The sequence below is a fragment of the Lytechinus variegatus genome, chromosome 10 (assembly GCF_018143015.1).
Source record: "Lytechinus variegatus isolate NC3 chromosome 10, Lvar_3.0, whole genome shotgun sequence".
NCBI lineage: Eukaryota > Metazoa > Echinodermata > Echinoidea > Temnopleuroida > Toxopneustidae > Lytechinus > Lytechinus variegatus.
This window is the reverse complement of record NC_054749.1, coordinates 17,910,927-17,933,087: the sequence shown is the minus strand read 5'-3', so window position 1 is coordinate 17,933,087 and position 22,161 is coordinate 17,910,927. Positions and strand designations below refer to the sequence as shown.

At 35.8% G+C, this 22,161-nt stretch overlaps 1 protein-coding gene across 1 annotated transcript in view; it reads right to left on the bottom strand.

Moving 5' to 3' along the window:
• The window catches only part of LOC121422397 (protein kinase C-like), a 97,191-nt gene that overhangs the window by 72,358 nt on the left and 2,672 nt on the right, over positions 1–22,161 (bottom strand). Inside the window, exon 2 of the mRNA XM_041617409.1 lies at positions 7,445–7,476. Coding sequence (XP_041473343.1) covers positions 7,445–7,476 — 32 coding nt within the window. The remainder of the gene's footprint in view (positions 1–7,444; positions 7,477–22,161) is intronic.

The window sequence follows — 22,161 nt, the reverse complement described above, 5'->3', positions numbered from 1 at the left end:
AATGTGGTCCCAATTCGCACTTCACTCAGAGTTAGACCAAAGGACTCTTCATTTTAGAGGTACATTTCCTTCTTCTGAGAGTGAATTTCAGCTCCTTTATAACTTGTGAAAATGTCCAAAAGATAACGAGTACTCTACAAAGATTTACAACTCACTCAAAAAAGACTGATTTCTAATCTCACTCTTACAAGAGTGTGATTGGGGATGAGGTTTATGCTCTTTTGTATCATCATTATTATTATTGTCATTAACAAAATGTTCCGTATCATTATGATCCTGTAGTTTGGGTATTTGACAATCATTAGTATCATCTACTGGCATACAGTACCCTATTCCTATTATTCCTACATACCTGCAAATATACCCAGAGTAGTATAGGTTACACGGTCATGTGACATTGATCCCTTGCTTTCTCACATCAGATGAGTGATCGTTGTGGAGGTTTCGGGGACCTAGAATTTTTTTGTTTTGAGCACTTGAGAAAGATTTTGAATATCAGTTTCTGCCTTTATTGCTCGTCATTCTTTACACCAGCTTATCTATTCATATCATTTACAGTAGGCCTACATGTATTGACCTACATGTATGTGCCTAGTTTCCGCTCTGCATTTATTTCATTTTTTGTGTATTAAACTGTTAAATAAAAAATGCACAAATACACGTATCAATATTTACATGTTAGTGTTTAATATCTGCCACTACTGACATCGCCTCGGAGGTGTATAATCATGAGAATTGCATTAATGTGGAAATTATCAGAGGTCAGAGTAAGCATTTAGAGCACAGAGCACTTTTTTTATCAGAGGATATAATTTTTTTTTTAAATTAATATGAACACTGGCAGTGATTAGAGAGTGGTTGTTGGGGGATATGCCTCCCCAAATTAAAAAAAAAATTGAATTTTATGCAGTGCTTACTACCTGTATATAAGAATTCAAGAGAGACCTATCTTACCCCCCCCCCCCCACCCTACTGGAATCGTGTGACATTATCTGCATGGAATCTTGACTCCATGACTAAATCATGCATCAGAACATAAGGATCTGTATAAAGCCTGAGCACATTCAATCGTGAATACATTGTGAAAATTTATATGTAACCTGAGCATTAGTTCAAGTTTAAAGTTGTGACAACAAGCACTTAACTAGCTGAAGAGGCATTTCAGGAAGGCCTTTATCATGGCCTGGATATACAAAGGGTGTCATGAAAAAGCATGCCTATTTCAATGTGCAACCAAAGCAGTTATCTTATAACAGCAGTCACTATTAAGAAAGGGACCTTCACAAATATTTTTCAACAAGGAATAACTTTCATACCAGCCTATTTGCAAAAATATAAGCCTACAGAATGACAGATTACTCCTATACAGCTACATGTAACTGTACATGCACAGCAAAAACAGTGGTGTTGACTGGTGTACATAGAGGACCACACCGGTTATTTTACTCCGGTGTTAAATTGACATTGTTACTTTAACACCTGTAGGTGTTATTACAACACTGTTACATTTACACTCTTTGGTGTTATGTTCAATCTTTAGGGTGTAATTTCAACATTTCAGGGTGTGGTCCTCTACTTTTAACACCACAGTTTTATAGTGTGTAGGCTTATTTGTCAGAAACAGTAAAGGTAGAGCATAATGTATTTTGGGCTCAAAAGATGTATTTCATGGTCCGCTCCTCTTTATATCTTTATTAAAGCGCTTTTGGGGGAATCAACTGTGAACCGTGTTTTCTGGAGAACCATCAAGGAATTTCTGATAATAGTCAACTTTCTTTCATCCTCCCCCCCCCCCACACCTTCAAATTATGGACCCTGGATTTGTCCCAGGCCATAAAAAAGGGGAATTACATGTACATCTTGTTGAAAATATATCCTGATAAGTTTTATCATGTTATCATGTTTTTTCACTGTACATGTATCGTTATGATAAATCAAGTGATTATATCCTGAAAAAGTTTTCGATATTAATTACATTTTACTTTGGACTTTTACCCCCCTTATTTTTTCAGATCTCCAGTTACACCAGATCTGATAATCATATATATTTGAATTTCCAATTTCTATTGCAAGTTTATTTAAAAATACCCCTTTCATTACTGTTCAGCACCGAGGTGTTATTTTTTACTATGTTATATTTTTCCAATTTTGCAGTGGTATTTTTTTTTATGCATCTCAATACTATCTAATTAATTATTTTGGCACCCTTTTCAGTATTCCCTTTTTAAACGTGCAATATTTTGTGTAATAGTATTTATATATTTTTATTTATGTCTTGGGAGCGGCATGTGTGGGGGCTCATGCCTTCGGGCAACAGTGATGAATTTCGCTTTTGTGCCCCCTGACCCACATGCCGTTCCCGCATTCTTTGCATGTTAATGTACTGTAAATTTTCTAATGTAATGTGTATGTACTTTTTTATATTGGTCAAATAAATAATAATAATAATAATAATATTTAGACACAAATAAAACAAGTGGAACGCCTCTGGCAGTCTAGCTTTGAAAACGGCTATCAAATAATTATTCATAAAAGAAAACACTCATAAGATAATAAAATACTATGTCCATTTACCCAACATGTCCTTTGACCATGATCATGTTGCCTCAGACATGTGCAAAAGAACTCAATTACACTTATGTCTATGTTTCATGAACTACATGGATACATGTAGATCCATAAATTTTCCAATGATGCCGATTCAACAAATACTCCCAACACGGCCAAAGTGTTTTGATTTTGGTCATGTGACCTGAAACAAGCACAAGATTTTCAGGGATAAATGGTTACTCTATGTCCCAAGTTTCTATTAACAAGAACTATAAACTTTCAAAAATTATGATGACAATTCCATAAATACCCCCAACATTATCAATCTTCGTTGACCCTAAATGACCTTTGAACTTGGTCATGTGACCTGAAAATCGCAAAGGATACATAATTGCTCTTATGTCTAAGTTTCATCAACTAGATCCATAAAATTTCAGAGTTATGATGAAGATTCCACAAATACCCCCAACATGGTCAAAGTACGTTGAGCCTAAATGACCTTTGACCTTGGTCATGTGACATGAAACTCTGGCAAAATGTTCAGTAGTACTGATTACCCTACTTTCTGAGTTATGATGACATTTCAAAAACTTAACCTTGGGTAAGATTTCAATGTTGATGACGCCACTGCTGCAGCGTCTTGCTCTGCGATGCAGGCAAGACAAAAATGACTTCCACACACATGTCATCAAAATGTTGATCTATGTTCATGTACAATGAATTTCAATACAGCTTGCAATAAAAGCTCTACATTTTATGGGTTCATAGAAGCAGAGCTGCTAAATTTGATCGTATAATTATAATATAATACAATTCGATATGAAAAGAGGTTAGAATGGTGTTTTGGCCTAAATCTTTGCATCCTTTCCAATCATTCTTTCCTGAAATTCACATCCATGGCAAAATATCAATCGAAAATGCTAAATCAAAATACATCAGCTAAATTGTTTCTGTCAGTTGTGACATAGCAGAGATGGCTGACCGAAATGAAGGAATTGGAGCAGAAAGGCAAAACTCGATTACTTCCCAAATTACTTCTTGGATTGAGTTCATCAATCAACAGACTTTATTGTCTATTGCACCCTCGTAAAATGGATCCCGCTCCGAGCATGCCAAACCTGGCTCTATATCCTGCTCATTTCATTCTTCTCATTTCCAATGCTATCACTCCATGCAAGCAATGTAGCTACAAGATGCATGCATCATGCCATGTACATTCTAGACGTGCTTGTCACTAAACTGCTAAAAACTTGACTGCAGAATGCATTAAAAGTTAATAGACCTCAGTCAATCTGAGTCATTTCATAGCTAAAGCCATCTTTTAAAGATTCTTAACCATTCTATATTTTCTTGTACAGTCTTTCATTAGCTTCACTGATTATAAATTGAAGAGAACTTTTAGGATGAAAGTACATGTAGATAATCTAGCAAACCAAGATTTTTTTAATCTATGTTGTGTGAAACAAAAATGATAAGTGGTCGGGTTTGAACCAATCTCCACCCTATACACAAATGTCATTTTCACAGAATGCATTGATTCAAACTCTGGTACTTCGTAGAGAAATCCTGCTTCTGGTGGATAAGGCTATTCAGGCCTTTACTCTGCTTGACTAGGCCTGGGACCTAATGAGGCTGCACCATAACGATTAAAGGCTGGACAAGAATATTACACAACACAGAATGGATAAGAAGTTTTAAAATTTGCTCTCAAGTAGTTTGGTCACAGAGGTTTGACTCAGAAAGGCAGGGCCAATTATAATAAAGCAAGGTAGGCACACTCGCTCACACATCATGTACAAGTTGGAGCAAAAGATTTCTTTCACAGCAAAAACTGTGGTGTACATAGAGGACCACACTAGTTATTTTACACCGGTGTTAAATTGGTGGTGTTATTTTTACACCTATAGGTGTTATTACAACACCTTTGGTTGTTACATTTACACTCTTTGGTGTTATGTTCAATCTTTAGAGCGTAATTTTAACACCTCAGGGTGTGGTCCTCTATTAACACCAATTGGTGTCAGTTTTAACACCACAGTTTTTACAGTGTTTCTTTCAGGATGTGTAGACCTGTGTTCTCAAAGGCTTGGGGGCCTTGGCACCATCCAGCTTGTGTTCACACCCCCCATCCCCCCCCCTTCCCTCCCCTCCCCCACCTTTGACCCTGCTTGGCATGCAATTTCTTCCATGATATACATGTAGGCTTAGACATTTTGGTTGGGAGGGGCAATTGCTACTTGGGTGGTGACCTATACCTCTTTTTATACATCACCCCCCCCCCACCCTGGTCAATCCTTGATCCAACCATATGTATACACAGTACTTCTTGACGTGTCCAATGGAAAAAAGTGCACAAACTCTACACTTCACTACCTTGCACTGTGTATTTGAATTAAATCCGTACACCAGGAAATTGCAAAAAAATACTTCAATGAAATCTTTTAAAAAACAAGGCCAGTGGAATATATTCTGCTTTGTCACTGCATGTCGGATTGAAACAAGAAAGGCAAGTAGCTACAAAGACTTTAAGCAGGAAATGAAAAAACCAAGTGTGTCAAATATTTTTCTTTCATTTTATGAACTGATTGACAGTTCACACATCTTGTAAAATATACTTCCCTCAAAATTACCTCCTTTTATGTAAAGTCTACAACAAGACTAAAATTTCATGAAATCAAGTATTATTGCTCTCTCTTCGTTTGCTGACCCACTAGCCATTAAACAATCCAAAACCAAGCCCCCTTGAAATTTGCATCATATATACCAGTATGTAGATGTACATGTACATGTGTACATTTACATGAATATGCCACTGCCCACTACTTTTTTTTCTTTTCTTTTTTATTGAGAAAAAAAAATGAATGGAGCATTTTAAGGAAAAGTCCAATTCCAAAAACATGATAGAATCAAATCATATTCAAAATTGTGATTGTTGTTCTGAAATTCCCACCACTTTGAAGAACAAAGTATGTAAATCAATGGAAATCAAGTTTAAATATTACAGGGGGCTGTTTCATAAACTTTATAAAGCTGTTCGTAAGTAAAGAGCGACTTTAAGAACGAGTGGTTCTTTCTTACGCACAAACTATCGCCAATTACATGTAATATACCATTTACAAAAAAAGGATCACCAGTCGTTCTTAAAGTCGCTCTTAGCTTACAAACAGCTTTATGAAACACCCGCCAGAACTCTTTGTAAATTACAAATAGGACCCTGATCTGCTTCTAGTTATTTTAGTAGTAAATCATGATACATTAGTTACCAGCAATTTACCAGAATTTTAAAGGGGGTTTAAGGGTTCAAAAATAACATTCCACTACTGAATGCCATGACCTAAATGAAGGATTTTGAGGATGAGGAATTTCATGCTCACTGTTCCCATCATCAGCGACCATGCATCTTGCACCCTAGTCCAGACGCTGGCCCTTCAATAGTTTTTTCCCTTCCTCTCTCCGCGCACCATCCACTGCACGGTTTCCTCCACACTGCACTTACCCACTGATCACGCGACCCCCGAATTAAGGGAGAGGGATAAATTCGGGGGTCGCGCTTTCACTGGGTCAGTGCTGTGTGGAAGAAAAGGTGCAGTGGATGGTGCACAGAGAGTGGAGGGGAAAAAAACTCTCGAAGGGCCAGCATCTGGACAACTTGCACCCCCAACACCCATCATTGCTATCCCTACTGAGATCTTCGCTATAATCGAAAACTGTCTCTGAGCAAAAGCTGTGCATGGTGCATAAGTAATACCTCGTAGCCAGAAATCCCAGAATAGAACCATCGGATTCACAGTGTTTCTGAGTACAAATACTGTGTATCCCATCCAATATTCATTCCAACGTGACTCTGGACTGGGGATGGGATCTAGCATTTACTCTGAGTTCATTTCATCAATTGCTCCATATATGCATTTGTACTATCTAAAAAGAAGATGGCAACATAGGCATACAGTTATCAAAACTGTCAAATGAAAGAAAAAAATAATCTGCAATTTTTCATTGTAATAAGAAATTGTGGAAATTATATTTTCAATCATTTCTATTAAAAGAGTCATGCTTCATGAAGTCCTAACCAACAATTTGAAATGAATCAATAGGACAAGTCTAAGAAGCATAACGCTGAAAATCTCGTCAAAATAGGATATAGAGGAAGTATGAAGTTTAATAAGAAATTTCTTACAACTTTTTCACAAAATAAATGCAGAATATCGTCGCACGCACCACGAACCGTCCTCTCTGCGCACTTCGATGCGAAAGTTAGTTTTGTAGAGAACGCATTTTAAAAAAAGGTTTTTTAAAACCAGCAATAAGTGCACCTACAAGGAGAGCAAATTATTTACCGGTGTCTTTGTTCGATAGTTCAGGTTCAAAAGTTTCATCCCGTATCTTTACATTTTCTTGAAGTGAATTACTTACGCAACAGTGGGCATCGTAACAGAGAGGACGGTTCGTGGTGAAATCGCGAGGCGCGATAGCGCACTGTATCTGCGCAGAGAGGACGGTTCGTGGTGCGTGCGACGATATGGGTGATATGCAAATGAGGGAACTTATGACCTCACCCACACACTATTATTTATCATATTCAAAGAAATATGGAACATGACATTTCTGTCCTCACTAAAATGTAGAACACATGTGAAATCATCCGCTTTCTAATTTGCCTATCAATCACCTATTTATGAAAATAAAAGAAAACCCAAAAAATGTCATATTCTTTCCTCTCTTTATCATAGAATTTGATGTAACTGTGATGAAATTTTCCTCTTATGTTTGTGTAAGTTGATTTTTTTTGTCCTAATTACATATCAATCAACAAATTGTTATGGTCACTGATGGAGTTGACCTTGAAGGAGGTATATCAGACAGAAAAAAAAGAAAATGGTTCATGAGTTCTTACCTTTGCATTGGAAGCCTTGCTTGCCAAATCCCCTATGGAAAAGAAAAAAAAAGAGAAATTTAAAATTTGATTGCTCTTTTTAATCACATGTCCAGTCCAAATACATGTAGTAAAGAGAAGTTATGTACAGTACAGTTTATCAAAATAGCTATTGTGTGTATTATTAAAGAGACCTCTGATTTTTTTCCATTATCCTGAAGTTGACATATGACAAGAACCTTTTGAAATTCCTTGCTATTCAATAAATCATTCAAATAGGGGCCTACTTTACTTGCACACCATAAGCTACATGTATACCAATAATCAATGGCAATGCAGAATATTTTATGCTTATATTTTGAAGGGGTGTGATAGCTCCATGTTATCATCATACCCTGTGAGTTTAAAAAAAAAAAACTTGACACCTCAAACATGTCAAAAATCCCTAATTTAAGAAAAAAATATGTCATAAACACATATAATCATTATTTATGGCTGGGAAGAATATCTTCTCCCAAATAATTTGATACCATGTGTATGGGGTATGTGTTCATGCTTGGATGATCAGGATTCAGGAGGTATTCTTTGCAGTGAGGCAAATTTCTATTTGTGCCAAAGTAAGGCATGAATGCAATGAATGAACCCCAAATGCCAATGCTGTCATACACGTAATCCTACTATGAGTTAGTAAACATACTTATGTGCACATTCCTTTTCAATTAAATAAGATTGAGAATTGATACTAAAAAGTGCTTCTTAAATAATTATGTAAATTACTGAAAAAACTCTTGTAGGATTATGGCATCATCGACCTCTGGATTCATTCATTACAGTCATGCCTTAATTTGGCGCAAATTGAAATGTACATTACTGCAAATAATACCTCCTGGTCATCCAAACGTTAACACATACCACATAAATATGGTATTAGATCATTTGGGAGAACATACTCTTTCAGGCCATATACATAATAATTATGTGTTCATGGTATATTTTTGCCTAAAATTTGGGATTCATGAGGTTTCACATTTTTTTACTCACTCAGTATAGGCATAGAGCTACATGTATCGTATCGGCGTACATGTATTGCTGCACATACAGTACAGAATCAATGTCCACCAGACTGATAATTTTCTTATAGGGAATAAAACTGCAGCCAACCCAATAAACCCTCCCTGTACATGTACATACATGTACAGGTATTCTGTATACCTTCATTTTAAGAGAAAGCCTGTATTGTGATATTCAAAATGCCTAAAAAGGACACAAAACATGCCATAGTCATGGGTGATTGAAAGTTAGAATCCTGTATCCTCTGATCATAGGTCCATGCTCCGATATACCATTGGGAAATCAGTTATTTTTTTTGCAGATCACCACAAATCATTCATCCATTTATTTTGAATTGTGATGTCTAAGCAAACAAAGTTCACCCAACCACAAATGAGTCCCCTGGTATCAATAGATTTATAGAAAAATATGCTTTTACAGAACTCATAAATAAGAGGTCCAAAACTAGGACTCCCATAGCTCAAGGGTACACCCATCTGATTATCAAAATCAAGTGCCCGATTCAATATAAATTTGCAAATTATTGATGCATGCTGTAGACATGCGTTACAAACAGGCCCTGCCAATTTATTCCATATTTCTATTTTATATTATAATGAAATACCTATACATATACTCTAAAAGTAGATCTAGCAGTAAATTTGAAATGGGCTTGTTCCCACTTTCATAATTTGCGCTACGATCCAACAGCCGTCTCAATGATAGAGTAATCGTAGTGAATATCAGATTGTATCAGAGCAGTCCCGGCAGATAGTATAGATCGTAGATAGAGTCTGTACGGTTCAAAACTTTTCGCTATCCGAAAGGCCTTTTGTACAGGATCGCATGACAGTGGGAACAAGGTGTAAAGGTGCGAAGCACTGCTTTCATATTGCACACACAGAATAACTAAGAATGCTAAATGAGTATTCCAAAATACGGCCATCCATGCTATGAAATTGTCAGACTTTGTGCAGTGGTGAGCAGTACACTGTAGGTCTTCTGAAACCTAAAAAAAACAATGAGTTCCTCATCAGCCACTGTTCAAATAATTCCATGAGATTCTAGGCTACCTGGTCCCAACAGCCCCAACTCCAAGCGGACTTCTCTTTTACGATCCAGGGCTGGTAAGAAGTCTACTATCAGTTCAGAAATTATAATGCACTACGCCCCAGGAGCAAAATTTGACAGTGGCCCTTTTTTTTCATTTAAAGGTCAAGTCCACCCTAGCAAAATGTTGATTTGAATAAATAGAGGAAAATCAAACTATCATAACACTGAAAATTTCATCAAAATCGGATGTAAAATAAAAAGTTATAGCATTTTAAAGTTTCGCTTATTTTTTCACAAAACGGTGATATGCACAACTCAGTGACATGCAAATGAGTCAGTCGATGATCCATCACTCACTATTTCTATTGTTTTTTATTGTTTGAATTATATACAATATTTCATTTTTTACAGATTTGACCATAGGGACTGACTTGACTGAATAATATAGTATTAAACACTGCTAATTCCACATGATCAAGGAGGAATTAATCAGTTTCATTTGACAATGAGGAGAAAATTTGAATATTTAAAATTTCATATAATAAAATACAAAAGAAATAGTGAGTGGATGACGTCATCACTCTCCTCATTTACATACCAACCAGGATGTGCATATAACTGTTTTATTAAATTAAGCGAAACTTTAAAATGTCACGACTTTCTTATTTTACATCCGATTTTTATGAATTTGTCAGTGTTATGTGTGTTGGATTTTTCTCTTTTTATTCAAATCAACATTTTGTTGGGGTGGATTTGTCCTTTAAAATCCAATGCCTATTTCGCGACTTTTGGGAATAAGCTTAATCGCCCTTAGCCCCTACTTGTTTTTGCTGGGGTCTTCACTGAAGCAGAGGAGTTTCGCTTTCATGTCCTGTAGAATGAGATCTCATGGGGCGTGCAAACTTTGGACTCCATTTTGAATGACATGCTCTGATTTGCATTATGTACTTGTGATCCCACATGTACATTATAGCCATGAGCATAGATGACATCACGCTATTTAAGGAGAAATTCCAGTAGTTGCAGTAAACACTGACTTCATGAGAAAGTCTGTAAAACCAGGCTTAATTGTCAGTATATCATCGAGGATCTAGATCTGGTAAAGTTACATAAACTCAACTTTGTGAAATCTTGAAATCTACGCTGAAAAATGTTCACACTGAAGATCACCAACACAAATAGGCACACGTGGGACAGCGTATTATTATTGCTGGAATAAAGACCCGACGGAAGTGACCGAATCCGCGCTTATTTTGCTTATTTCTCAGCAATTACACAGTTTCTTCCAGAATCCTTTGGCACATATTTTTTATTCATACAAACAGACACTTGGGTGGTCATTATATTAGATTCTGTAAAAAGTCATTTTCAGATCGTTACCAATACTGGAACTTATCACGCTATTTAAGGGAATGACATAATAGTTTCAATGCTAATACCACAATGACCAGGGGCGGATCCAGGATTTTCCAATAGGAAGGGGGCACATTTTCCTAGGGAAAATTTGACCCCCCCAAAAAAAAAAATAATAATTTAGTCATTTCATCCACACTTTGCCACTCTCGACCCAGGTGCTAAATGGGTATCCGGTAGGATGCGAAAGATATTGTATGTTTAATTTTGCAAGCGCCATAATGAGGCTGCGATCAATGCAAGGAATGCTCCCCAGGGAGTGGAAATTGTGCACTTTTCGTGCGGGATTGAAATGAATCCAATGACCGGGGTAATAATATGCTGTAACATGCTTTGAGCCATTCTGGGAAAAGCGCTTTATAAAAATTGGCTATTATTATTATTTCATCCGGAAAAAAATTTGACAAGCAAAAAAAAGTCCTCTCTTTTTACTTGGGTAAAAATGTCATTTAACATTTTAAAAATTTTGATTATGGCTCTCAAAAGGGGGGAACAAGCCAGATGTGCACCCGGCCTCCCCCGGAATCTGCCAGTGATAATGACAAAGATACCCAAATCATAATGAAATTGAAATCTGAAGAGGGCAAGTGAAAATTAAGCAATTTTTTAGTTTTATCCAGGTTTATAAAGGTTTACACCAACTTGCTCTTTTCACAAGAGCAAATATACTTTTCTGTTGCAGATGTTTGCAAGCAAACCGGTAATCTGTAAAGGAGGAGCTCACTGTTGCAGCATTGACCTTAACTATTGAACCTAAATTTTTTAGAAATATTTAGGGGAGAATGTGTATTCTGTTGTTTGTCTATTTGTATAAGTTCTTGAGGTTAATATTTTGTTGCATTTTTTAACTGTTTGAGGTACATGTACAATGTAGGATGAAACTGTAACTGGAAGAAACAGTTCCATGAATCAAAAATCTGATGCAGCAAATGAACATTATCATATTGTTTCTCAGTATAAATCAAAATTCATTAATAAATATTTAAAATCAAAAGTTAAAAGGGGAAGTTCACCCTGACATTATATCAGTGTACAGTACTTTGTAAAAGTAAAATAAATCTTAAGAACTTTTGTTATTGAAGGTTAATTAAATTCCATCAAATAATAGTACACTGAACATTTTATTTTGTGGCATCACATGCGAGCAGCAGTTGCATAGATGAGATTAATTCCAGGGAGCTACATGTAGGGGAAGGCGGGGTAAGTTGTGACAGTTTTTGCTTTTTGCAAGTTAGAATTGATATGATTAATAATCTTGTCGAAATAAGTACCTTGCTTTGAAATTTCATTCTTCTGAAATATTTTCCACCTACATATAAATTTCTACCCCAACACTGAAAGTCATCGTGACCTTTGAAAAAACCGATGTCAAATGGCTCAACTTGCCCCATACATGGGGTAAGTTTGAGCCACCTTCTGGGGTAAGTTGAGCCACAAAAACTATGTACAAAATGTATGGGGGAGAACCAGCATGTCAATTTTTTGTTTAAAGTCTTTTCACTTGCTAATTCTCTATAAATACTAACATCCTGTAAAAGGAAAAGAGCAGTCATGTAAATTTGCTCCTTTCAGCCTGCATTTCAATCGATTTTTATGGTTTGTTTGTTTTTTAAGATACATTACCATAGGAATTACCATGGCTCAACTTGCCCCATGCTGTTTGGCTCAACTTACCCCAGTCCGAACTTAGTGCGATAATTTTTTATCCACACATTTATTATGCATCCATCATATAAAAGACTATGATAAGAATGAAGATCCATACCTGGACTAATAATGTTGTTATCATGTCTTTATTATATTTAAAGACGTGTGTGTTTATAAAGCACTTATCTATTTCACACTCTTTTTTACTTTTTTGGCTGAAATTCACATTTTTCCCTCTAAAAAACTACTTTATGTTTCAAAGTTGGAAACAATGTGGTGGGGTTAGGGGTTATGCTATGGGTCATCAATACATGACACCACCACAATGTCTGACTCATTCATTATTGGCCTGCGGCTGGTGGCTCAACTTGCCCCTATGCTCAACTTACCCCGCCTTCCCCTACATAACTTTTTAGAAGTGGTGCTTGCCCATTCGGGCAAGTAGATTTTTAATAGTTGGAATATACTTGCCCAAAAATCTATTTCACTTGCCTGAAAATCCTTGAAAAAAAAGCTTTACCTCTTCAAAAGAAAGTTTTGCAGTTTTATAAACCATTGTCATTGACCTTTGCCTCTCTTTTGACATGAACTGATCTACCGTGCATTTCTTTTTCCAAAGTGATATCTTGCCTGCCATGACCAAAACTAGGGTCAATATCATATCGACCCTGATTTGGGTCATTCTACTGTGTGAATTTTGCTTGCCCAATTCGGGCAAGTAGTTTTGGTCTTTACATCAGAACACTTGCCCAACTTTAACTTTTACTTGCCTCCGGCAATCAGGCGAGTGCTTATGCTTATGTAGCACCCTGAATTCTATAAATTTTAGTGGTTTTTTTGTTCACGATGATATCAAATACATGTATTTTCATTATATTATGAGGTAATGACTTTGATGACCCTATATTGAATGCAAAGTTAAAATCATTTTGAGATTTTCTATAAAAAGATTCATTTTAAATAATGGAATTCCGACAAAAAACATAAATCAACTATTTTGGACTTGTCCTTACAATACTACACGATATGACCCTGAATAAAAGTATTTGATGGATTTTTGATGACTCTATTTATGTTTTTCTGAATTTTCGCAATTTTTGTGTATTTTTCATCATTTTTATTTACAAGTAAATGTCATGGTGAACTTAGACAGGTGTGGATCCATGTATTGTTGGGGGGGGGTTTCCTTGCTCATCATCAACTTCTGAAATTTTCTGTAGTAAGCATAGAGAATATGAATGAATTCTTAATAAGCCACTTATTCGGAATCTGTAGAGTATGGCATCCCATAAAGTATTGTCAGATATCATTGGTCAAGGCAACTCCTTTTTAAAGAAAATAAGTAAACAAATGTCTTGAATAAAGCGGGTATGCTGTGCCTACAATTCCCTATTCTAGAAGTTGATGGACCATGCATTTGGTTTAGTATCTGGTAATAAAAAAAATTGAATGAAAAATTAAGGGGGGCAAGGACAGTAGGATAGTGGTGGGGTCATGTGTATCCAACTTTTACACCAGTGAGCATCTATGTCAATATGTGTGGATCTATACACATATATGTAGGATTATGGAGAGCTTTTCATTACTCCCCTCATAAATTGAGTACCTGAAAACTACATGTATCTCAAAGTGGTTTGGAAATTTTAATTGCATTGCACCTACATGTACATGTAAGAATGCATGCTGTAAGAATCACAATCAAAAAGGAAAATATACAGAAATCCTGAGTAAATGTAGAATACATGTACACACCAATAAGCACACCATTTCAAGGTGATGTTGCTGTTTTTGGTTTGATAATACATGTAGGCGTTGATTCAGAGTGAAAAAATTTACACCAGAGCAGTAATGATTACCATTCTTGTTCTCCGTAATTAAATAATTTATCACACATATCATTTATAATTTTGTTTTGTTTTTTACATCCTTTTTTCTTATTATCAAAAATTCTGAGTACCAGTATGCAGACTTTTAGAGAAAGGGGCCGAATAAAGCCTTTGATTGCCGTCATCTATAGCTGAGCGTATGTACGGACGTGCCAGCAGATTGGCTGGCACGTTTGCACGCCCAGCTGTAGCTGCCATGACGGCGATCCAATGATCCAAGAAAAACCTGCCTGATCCTGATCTGTTTGACATCAAAATGGCCCTCATCGGTCTTTTGACGGAGGGGATGCTGCGGAGCCAGACAAAGTCTCAGCGGAGCATATCCCTGACAGATATATCGGTCGAGTTTCATCCATGCTGTAGCATGCAGTAAAATCTGTATTAGCATGAATTTATGAATCATTTCATAATGTAGTGCCAAATAATGAGACCAAAGTTTTTCCTCATGCACTGTTACATATACATGTACAAATAAAGACTGATCCCCCACCCCAAAATTAATAAGGATACACATTTAATACAGATTGCAGGGATACTAGGTAAAAAAATATATTTTGGAAGTCAAAACCCAAGAAGAGCAGCAATCTTATTGGAAAGAGTAAATTAAGAGAAACAATTAAAAATAAGTTTCATCAAAATCTGTTATGAAATAAGCAAGTTATGGATGTTTAAAAAGTCTTGTTGAACTTTCTATGGGGGCTCTCAACATGGAAAACATGCTTCAAAATGGCTGATTTTGTAGACAACTCTCCATTTGTTTTGTACACAAATTTTCAGATTTTCCCCTTTATTTACATATTCCACATTATCTCCTCCTGATCTTGACATAATTTATGTCAACATAAATGAAAGGGGTTAAACACGAAACACATTCAAAGATGATACATTGGTACTTAAGTACAAAGTATCAAGCTCAAGTACAAAGTGGTACATGTAGGTCAATACAGTCTAGTAGGAAACAGTTTGAATTCAGTTTCTGACGATTCATTTCATTCATCAAGTTTGTTTCTCTTTCATCACTCTGAATTCTGATCATCAAATTTCTTTTGAATGAAGCGTCAGCAAGACTTCACTGAGCAGTGTGAAAGGGTATCCTTCAGATCCTCTCCAAATGTAAAGGTTTATACCCGAATACCATTCCGCATGGATAAATCTGATCTGATTCTATTTTTTTTTCAAATGCTGATTATGTTCACCTCAAACAGTATCACTCATCCTAATTTTCCCCTTCCAATACTAAAAGGGGTACTCCTAGCTGAATTTCAATCCGAAAAATAATAATCCACTGAATATCTAATCAAAATTGGACTAGCAACAAACTGCATTATTTTGGTGAAAGAGAAATGCATGCATGTAATAATGGAAAGTGCCAGCAGATGATTTCTACATATATTTTTTATCGGGTGAAAACATGCTACAGAGTAATTCAAATTTTCTCTTCAGGAATGAAAAATTAGATGTACTTCTGATTTAATTAAAATAATAATTTTTATTTTGTTACAATGAAGAAGAGATCAGATGTAATACACACAAAGGAAAGAGGGGACATGGTATGATCTGCCCACCTATTGCATTTAATAATTATTAATGTTTTCACAGAATACTGAGTAACTTTAAAATTCAATAACTTTAATAATATCCCCACCACTGTGTCTGGATCTCAAACTGTTAATTTGTTTATTATGGTATCATTTGTTTTCATTATAACCTGTTCTAATAAATCTGGGTGAATATTCTCCCTGACATTTATTGGTAATATCCATGAAGAAAGAGAGAGAGTCACTATCCCCCCCCCCCACCCTGTTACTTGGTATTCTTATGTGGGTGTCTATGGAGGGTAACAGAGGGCTAATAATTGAAATACAATGTATGTTGGTCTAAATGTTCTGAACTCTACACATTATCCTATTTATCAATACAGGAATAAAATGTGTTTTAGGACAAGGCCCTTTTCAAGGCCGAAAGGGCATATTTTTACAATGCATCACAAAATCTGGAGAAAAATAAAATAAAAGGGCATAAAAAGTATCCAAGCCTAATTAGAGGGGCATTGAGGTTTCAATAACATCCAAGACCAAGGCCTCTCTGGACTTTACTTAGCCTTCAATAATCAATATAATATAAAGAAGGGAAACTCATAAAATTTCCGGGTTTTTAATTAAAAAGTATGTGTGATAATGGGAAACCATGTTGGTAGCTCCATGGATAAACAATCCCGAAGTGCTATACTTTCTCAAAGCCTGGTATATTTGTTTAATAAGCTACATGTTGTGTGTATATCTAAGGTGATCTCTAAGTCTGATCAATAGAATAGAAAATAGTTGCGGATTAGCTTGATGTGCTTCACTTGATATGTACTTTATGTACCCTGTGCATGTACATACAATGTACAAGTAACAATATTCAAAGTTGATTCATATTGTGACATTTTTACTGGTTGGTCGTGAACAAGAAACGGTGGAAGGCTTTAACACAGATTTTTTTAAAGACTAATGTAGTACCAGAACATGGGCATGTATCTGTGAAGTTTGAATACTGTACAAAGATGTAAAATTAGTTCAGTACTACACAATAGTGCTTTATAGCATGTAGGTTTGATTTACATGTATCAAAAAGCACAATCTCTCACTTCATTTTCCATGCAACTAAGGTTTAGGCAGAATATCAGTGTCTGGGAACAATCAATCACTATTACAAACTTCATACATGACAAAGCAAAGCAGTGACCAAAATCTTACAAACTAGAGTAAACATATTATCATTCCTTTCAGTCCAAAGTATATATAACTGTACAGTGGTATTTGCCTTTTTTATCATTCAACAACAATATCCTTGCTCTAAATGCTGTCAAGTACAGTGTTACTTGTCACTTTTATGCTGGTAGTTTTAATAGGCCTATGTACTCACTGTACAATTCATGTATATGTATATATGTTGGAATTAAATGATGAAATTGTATTTAGGTGCTAATGCACGTGTAAAGCTCATTTTTTTATATTGAAGTGGGAATTCATGTACAGGCCTAAAAATTCAATGTAAAGTGGGTTTCAAAAGAAACTGATCACACTTTACAAGGGCACTGCACAAATTCCACTCATTCAAAATGAATAATATTTTTAATTTCTTACACTAGCTAGCTTCAATAATCAAGAGATTGGTTCAATCACAGAGAGACTATCGCCCCTCACATCGATTGGTTCCAGAATCCAAAGTCACAAAAAGACCAATGAAAATGAGATGGGAATAAACAAACTTCACAGTACTTCACAAATTACATCTCATCACAGTGATTAGCTCAATAAAAAAAATACAATTAAACATCAAATTATCAAATTAAAATGACAATCACACAGCCGCAAACAGATCCCAAGGGGATGTCCCGGTACGCAGGGGGGGGGGTAATCTGAACATGGTGTTATCTGTGTGCGGCTGAGTGTGATAAACACAGACACTTTCCGTGTTTAGATTATCCCTGGACCTCGGGGGGGGGGGGGGGGTGTGGCTGTGCATTGGTCCAGTCATTCAAAATGTTGATGTTAATTTCCTGTAGCTTCTTTCTGATAGAGCCAATCATTAAACATGCCAATGAAGGACACATTTGTAATAAACCATGAAGATTGCTAATAATGCCACCTCATTTTCATTAATTGTTCTTTAGCAATTTTGTGACTCTGGATTCTGAAACCAATTGATGTGAGGGTTATAATCCCTCTCTGATTGAACAAATCTCTTTTATATTATGCTTTAAAGATTTATAGTGAAGCTAGCTTGTAAATATTGTTCATTTTGAATGAGTGGAATTTGTGCAGTGCCCTTGTAAAGTCTGATACATGTATATGTTGCATCTGGTCAATTCCATTGTGACTTATGGGACATTTGATACTTTTTTCCACATAACTGAAGTACATATCTGAAATAGTAGCTGCATAAACATGGATTTACTTTATTAAACTGAAAGAAGAATACTGAAACTTACTACATACAAAAATGTATGCTTGCAGCTTGGTTGCATAGGGTGCTATACCTTCAGAAATGTCATTGTGACTTATGGGACATCGATGGACCACACAAATTGAGCTCTTTTGTTCAAAGTGCCATATCTATCTCAGTTTTATGACAATGTTTTTAAATTTGGACTTGGAGATTAACCAGTAATAGTGCTCACAAACAATACTTGAATTGGACTTGATTCATTTCATTTGTTTCAGTAGTTGTGTGCAGTCATGTGTGACTTATGGGACAAGTGAACGTGACTGATGGGACCCTATCTCATTTCATGGAATTTACATTTCCTCTCAATGACTTTTTAAGTCAAACTTAATTTCAGCATGAAGAAATATTCCCTAATAACATGACACCTTTAATAATTCATGCTATTGTGTCAGAAATAAATTCAACAAAAGGCAGAAACATCTTTTCGTGCACTTCATGAATATATAAAGGGAACATTAACCAAAAAAAACTTCTTAACTTCTCAGCAAGCTTTAAGAACTGTAATCAAATAATAACAAAGTAATCAATAAACAATTACAATCATAAATATTTAGCAAACAGATGAAAAATGAACAATTAGAATAAGAATGTACACACTTTCCATTGTGACTGATGGGACAAAATGATAGGACATATTTGTTACAGATGGGACAAATAAATGTTGCTTTTCTCTATCTGTCTCATACAGTATGGTAAGAAAATGACCTTTTCAGTGTATTGTATGTAAGCAAATTAAGACATTAATGCTGCCATGAAGTATATCAATATTCTTGTTAATATATTCTCTTTCATGTCGAAAGCTAATATTTTTCATTAGTTGTTGATGTTTATGATAAAACAGATAGATATCAGTGCACATGCAAATTTTTGACAAAAACAACAATTTTGGTATGATTTTTTTTTTTTTAATTCTACTATCTAAACTACATGTATACTTGTATAGTAAAAAGTGTATTCATTTACATGGAAGATTTTACCATTGTCCCTGCAAAAAATATTAAAATAATTGATTTTCATGAAAAATCCAGGAGAGCCGCCAAGATGGCCGCCAAAAATTGCCAATTTTGAAACCTACATGTATGGGACACGATTTGGCAAAGGGTACATCAAGATTCATCAACTACATGTATACACTTTATGCAATGCAAAAAAGTTAGTTAAAAATATACATCATGGGGTGCACCCTATCTCAAATTCTTTTTTGCCAGCTGCTTGGGTTGTTACATGTATGTCATCTCTTTCATAGAAATTCAGAATGCCTGTATAAAGGACATCACCATTTAGACAGTACCGAAGCGATGATGTCAGTTGCCATGGTGTCATGGCGGCCTGGTTCTAAACAAAATAACCAGGGGGCCGTTTCATAAAGCTGTTTGTAAGTTAGAAGCAGTAAGTTAGAAGCAACTTTAAGAACGACTGGTGATCCTTTCTTACATGCTAATACATGTACATTGCCAATTTATGATGACATTAACCACAAGGATAACCGGTCGTTCTTAAAGTCACTTAAGTTACGATTAGCTTTATGAACCAGTGCCCTTTTACGACTCTCAGAATGCTGGTAACCACCAGGGACAACACACATCACCATTTTTGCAAATACAAATGTGTATTGACGATTATGCAGCTGCGACTTTGTGACATTGTGACGTCACACTTCGGTACTCTGCAAATTGTACATGTTACTTTCAATTGGCAGGCGGCAGGAATGATTCTAAGAAAACTTGATTGCAAGCTTCTGAACAACTTTTTGGCATTTACAGGGGCTGGTAGGGAGAGCTGTATGTGCCCTTTTAATATCTCTGCTCATGGTAGCCTTATGCATCTGAGGACTGGTGCTCTTATTTTGACAGGATACAGAGGGTTGCTCAACTACAAAATTTGTGACTGATGGGACATTGCAATAAGTTTAGTTTCCATGGAACTATATACCAAGTTCACATCATATGTAAAACAGTGGATGCATACTCCAAGGAGACAAGAAAACCGAGAGAGTGATCTGGACCTTTAAAAAAAATGAATAAAAGCTGGGGTGAAACAAACCCAATTCACCCGTACTCAAGCTTTGCATTTTAGAGATCATATTCAGTTTTCTCCTTTTTGGGGGGATGGGCACACAATCCAAACTTTTTTTTTTGTTCCATGCACTGCCTATGATATTCTGACTGTTTTTTCTGACAGTCAGCATACTGTTCTCCAGCTTTTAAGCATTCTCATCTCACTCTTTGATGTCATGGACAGCTTTAAGGTGGCATGGTTTACGAACTGTATGTGTGACTTATGGGACATGTGACTTATGGGACTTAAATGTATGTCCCCCCAGTATAGTTATTTCAAGTCCAATGCAGACACAGCTTGATTTGTTGAAGCAAGCATGTACTGTGGTAGATAAAAAAGTCCAATACTTGTCTGCAGGAGTCTATGGTAGCATATGAGGGAAACTTAATGCTTAAAACTGTGACTTATGGGACATCAAACATACATACATTGAAATGTATTTTGTGCCTCACTGTTTCACTGCAGCATGTAAAACAATACAGCTAATGGTAAATTACTGCTTGGAGGTCACAAGGACAGTGGAATTTTTCGTCAGCACCCTTTGCATGCCAGGAGCCAGGGATGGGTCAAAGTTGTACAATTTCTATGAAATCTTAGTACCAAAGTGCAACAGAGTGCACATTGTGTATTTTATGAATGAATGAGGGTATAGTAAATATAATTATGTTTTTGTAAACCTAAAACTGTATACTTTTAAACAGAAGAAACAAAATTGCTCAGAAAAGAAATTTTTAAAAATGGAAAAATGCAACATTTGGCTGGAATTGACCATATACTGTAGAGTGCTTGGAGACTTCTGACAAAGTATTAAGCGCTATATAAGCAAGTATTATAATTATTATTATCGTTATAAGTTTCTTTTGGAACCCAGTTTATTTCCTATACCTACACTTAAAATTCTGCATCCTAATAAACAAACAACAATTTGAAGCACCTCCGGCAGTCTCACCTGCATCACATGATTCAATATAGCAGCAGTGCTGATATCAAAAACTAAGTACTATAAAATAATTATTCACTAATAACACCATTCATATGATTATACAATACTATGCTGATTGATCCTACATGTAAATGATATTTGACCCTGATCATGTGACCTGAAACTTTCACAGGATGTTAAGTGATACTTGATTACTCTATATGTCCAAGTAATATGAATCAGATCCATAAACTTTAAAAGTTATGATGGTAATTCAACAAGTACCTCCAACTTGGCCAAAGTTCATTGACCTTTGACCCTTGTCATGTGACCTCAAACTCGCACAAGATGTTCAGTGATACTTGATTACTCTTATGTCCACGTTATATGAATCAGATCCATAAACTTTCAAAGTTATGATGGTAAATCAACAAATACCCCCAACTTGGTCAAGGTTCATTGACCCTATTGATATTTGACCTTGGTCATGTGCCTAGAAACTCAGGCAGGATATTCAGTAATACTTGATTATCCTTATGGCCAACTTTCATGAACTAGGTCCATATACTTTCAAAGTTATGACAAGATTTCAAAAACTTAACCTTACATGTAGGTTAAGATTTTGATGTTGATTTCCCCAACATAGTCTATAAAGTTCATTGACCCTAAATGACCTTTGATCTTGGTCATGTGACCTGAAACTCAGGGAGGATTCT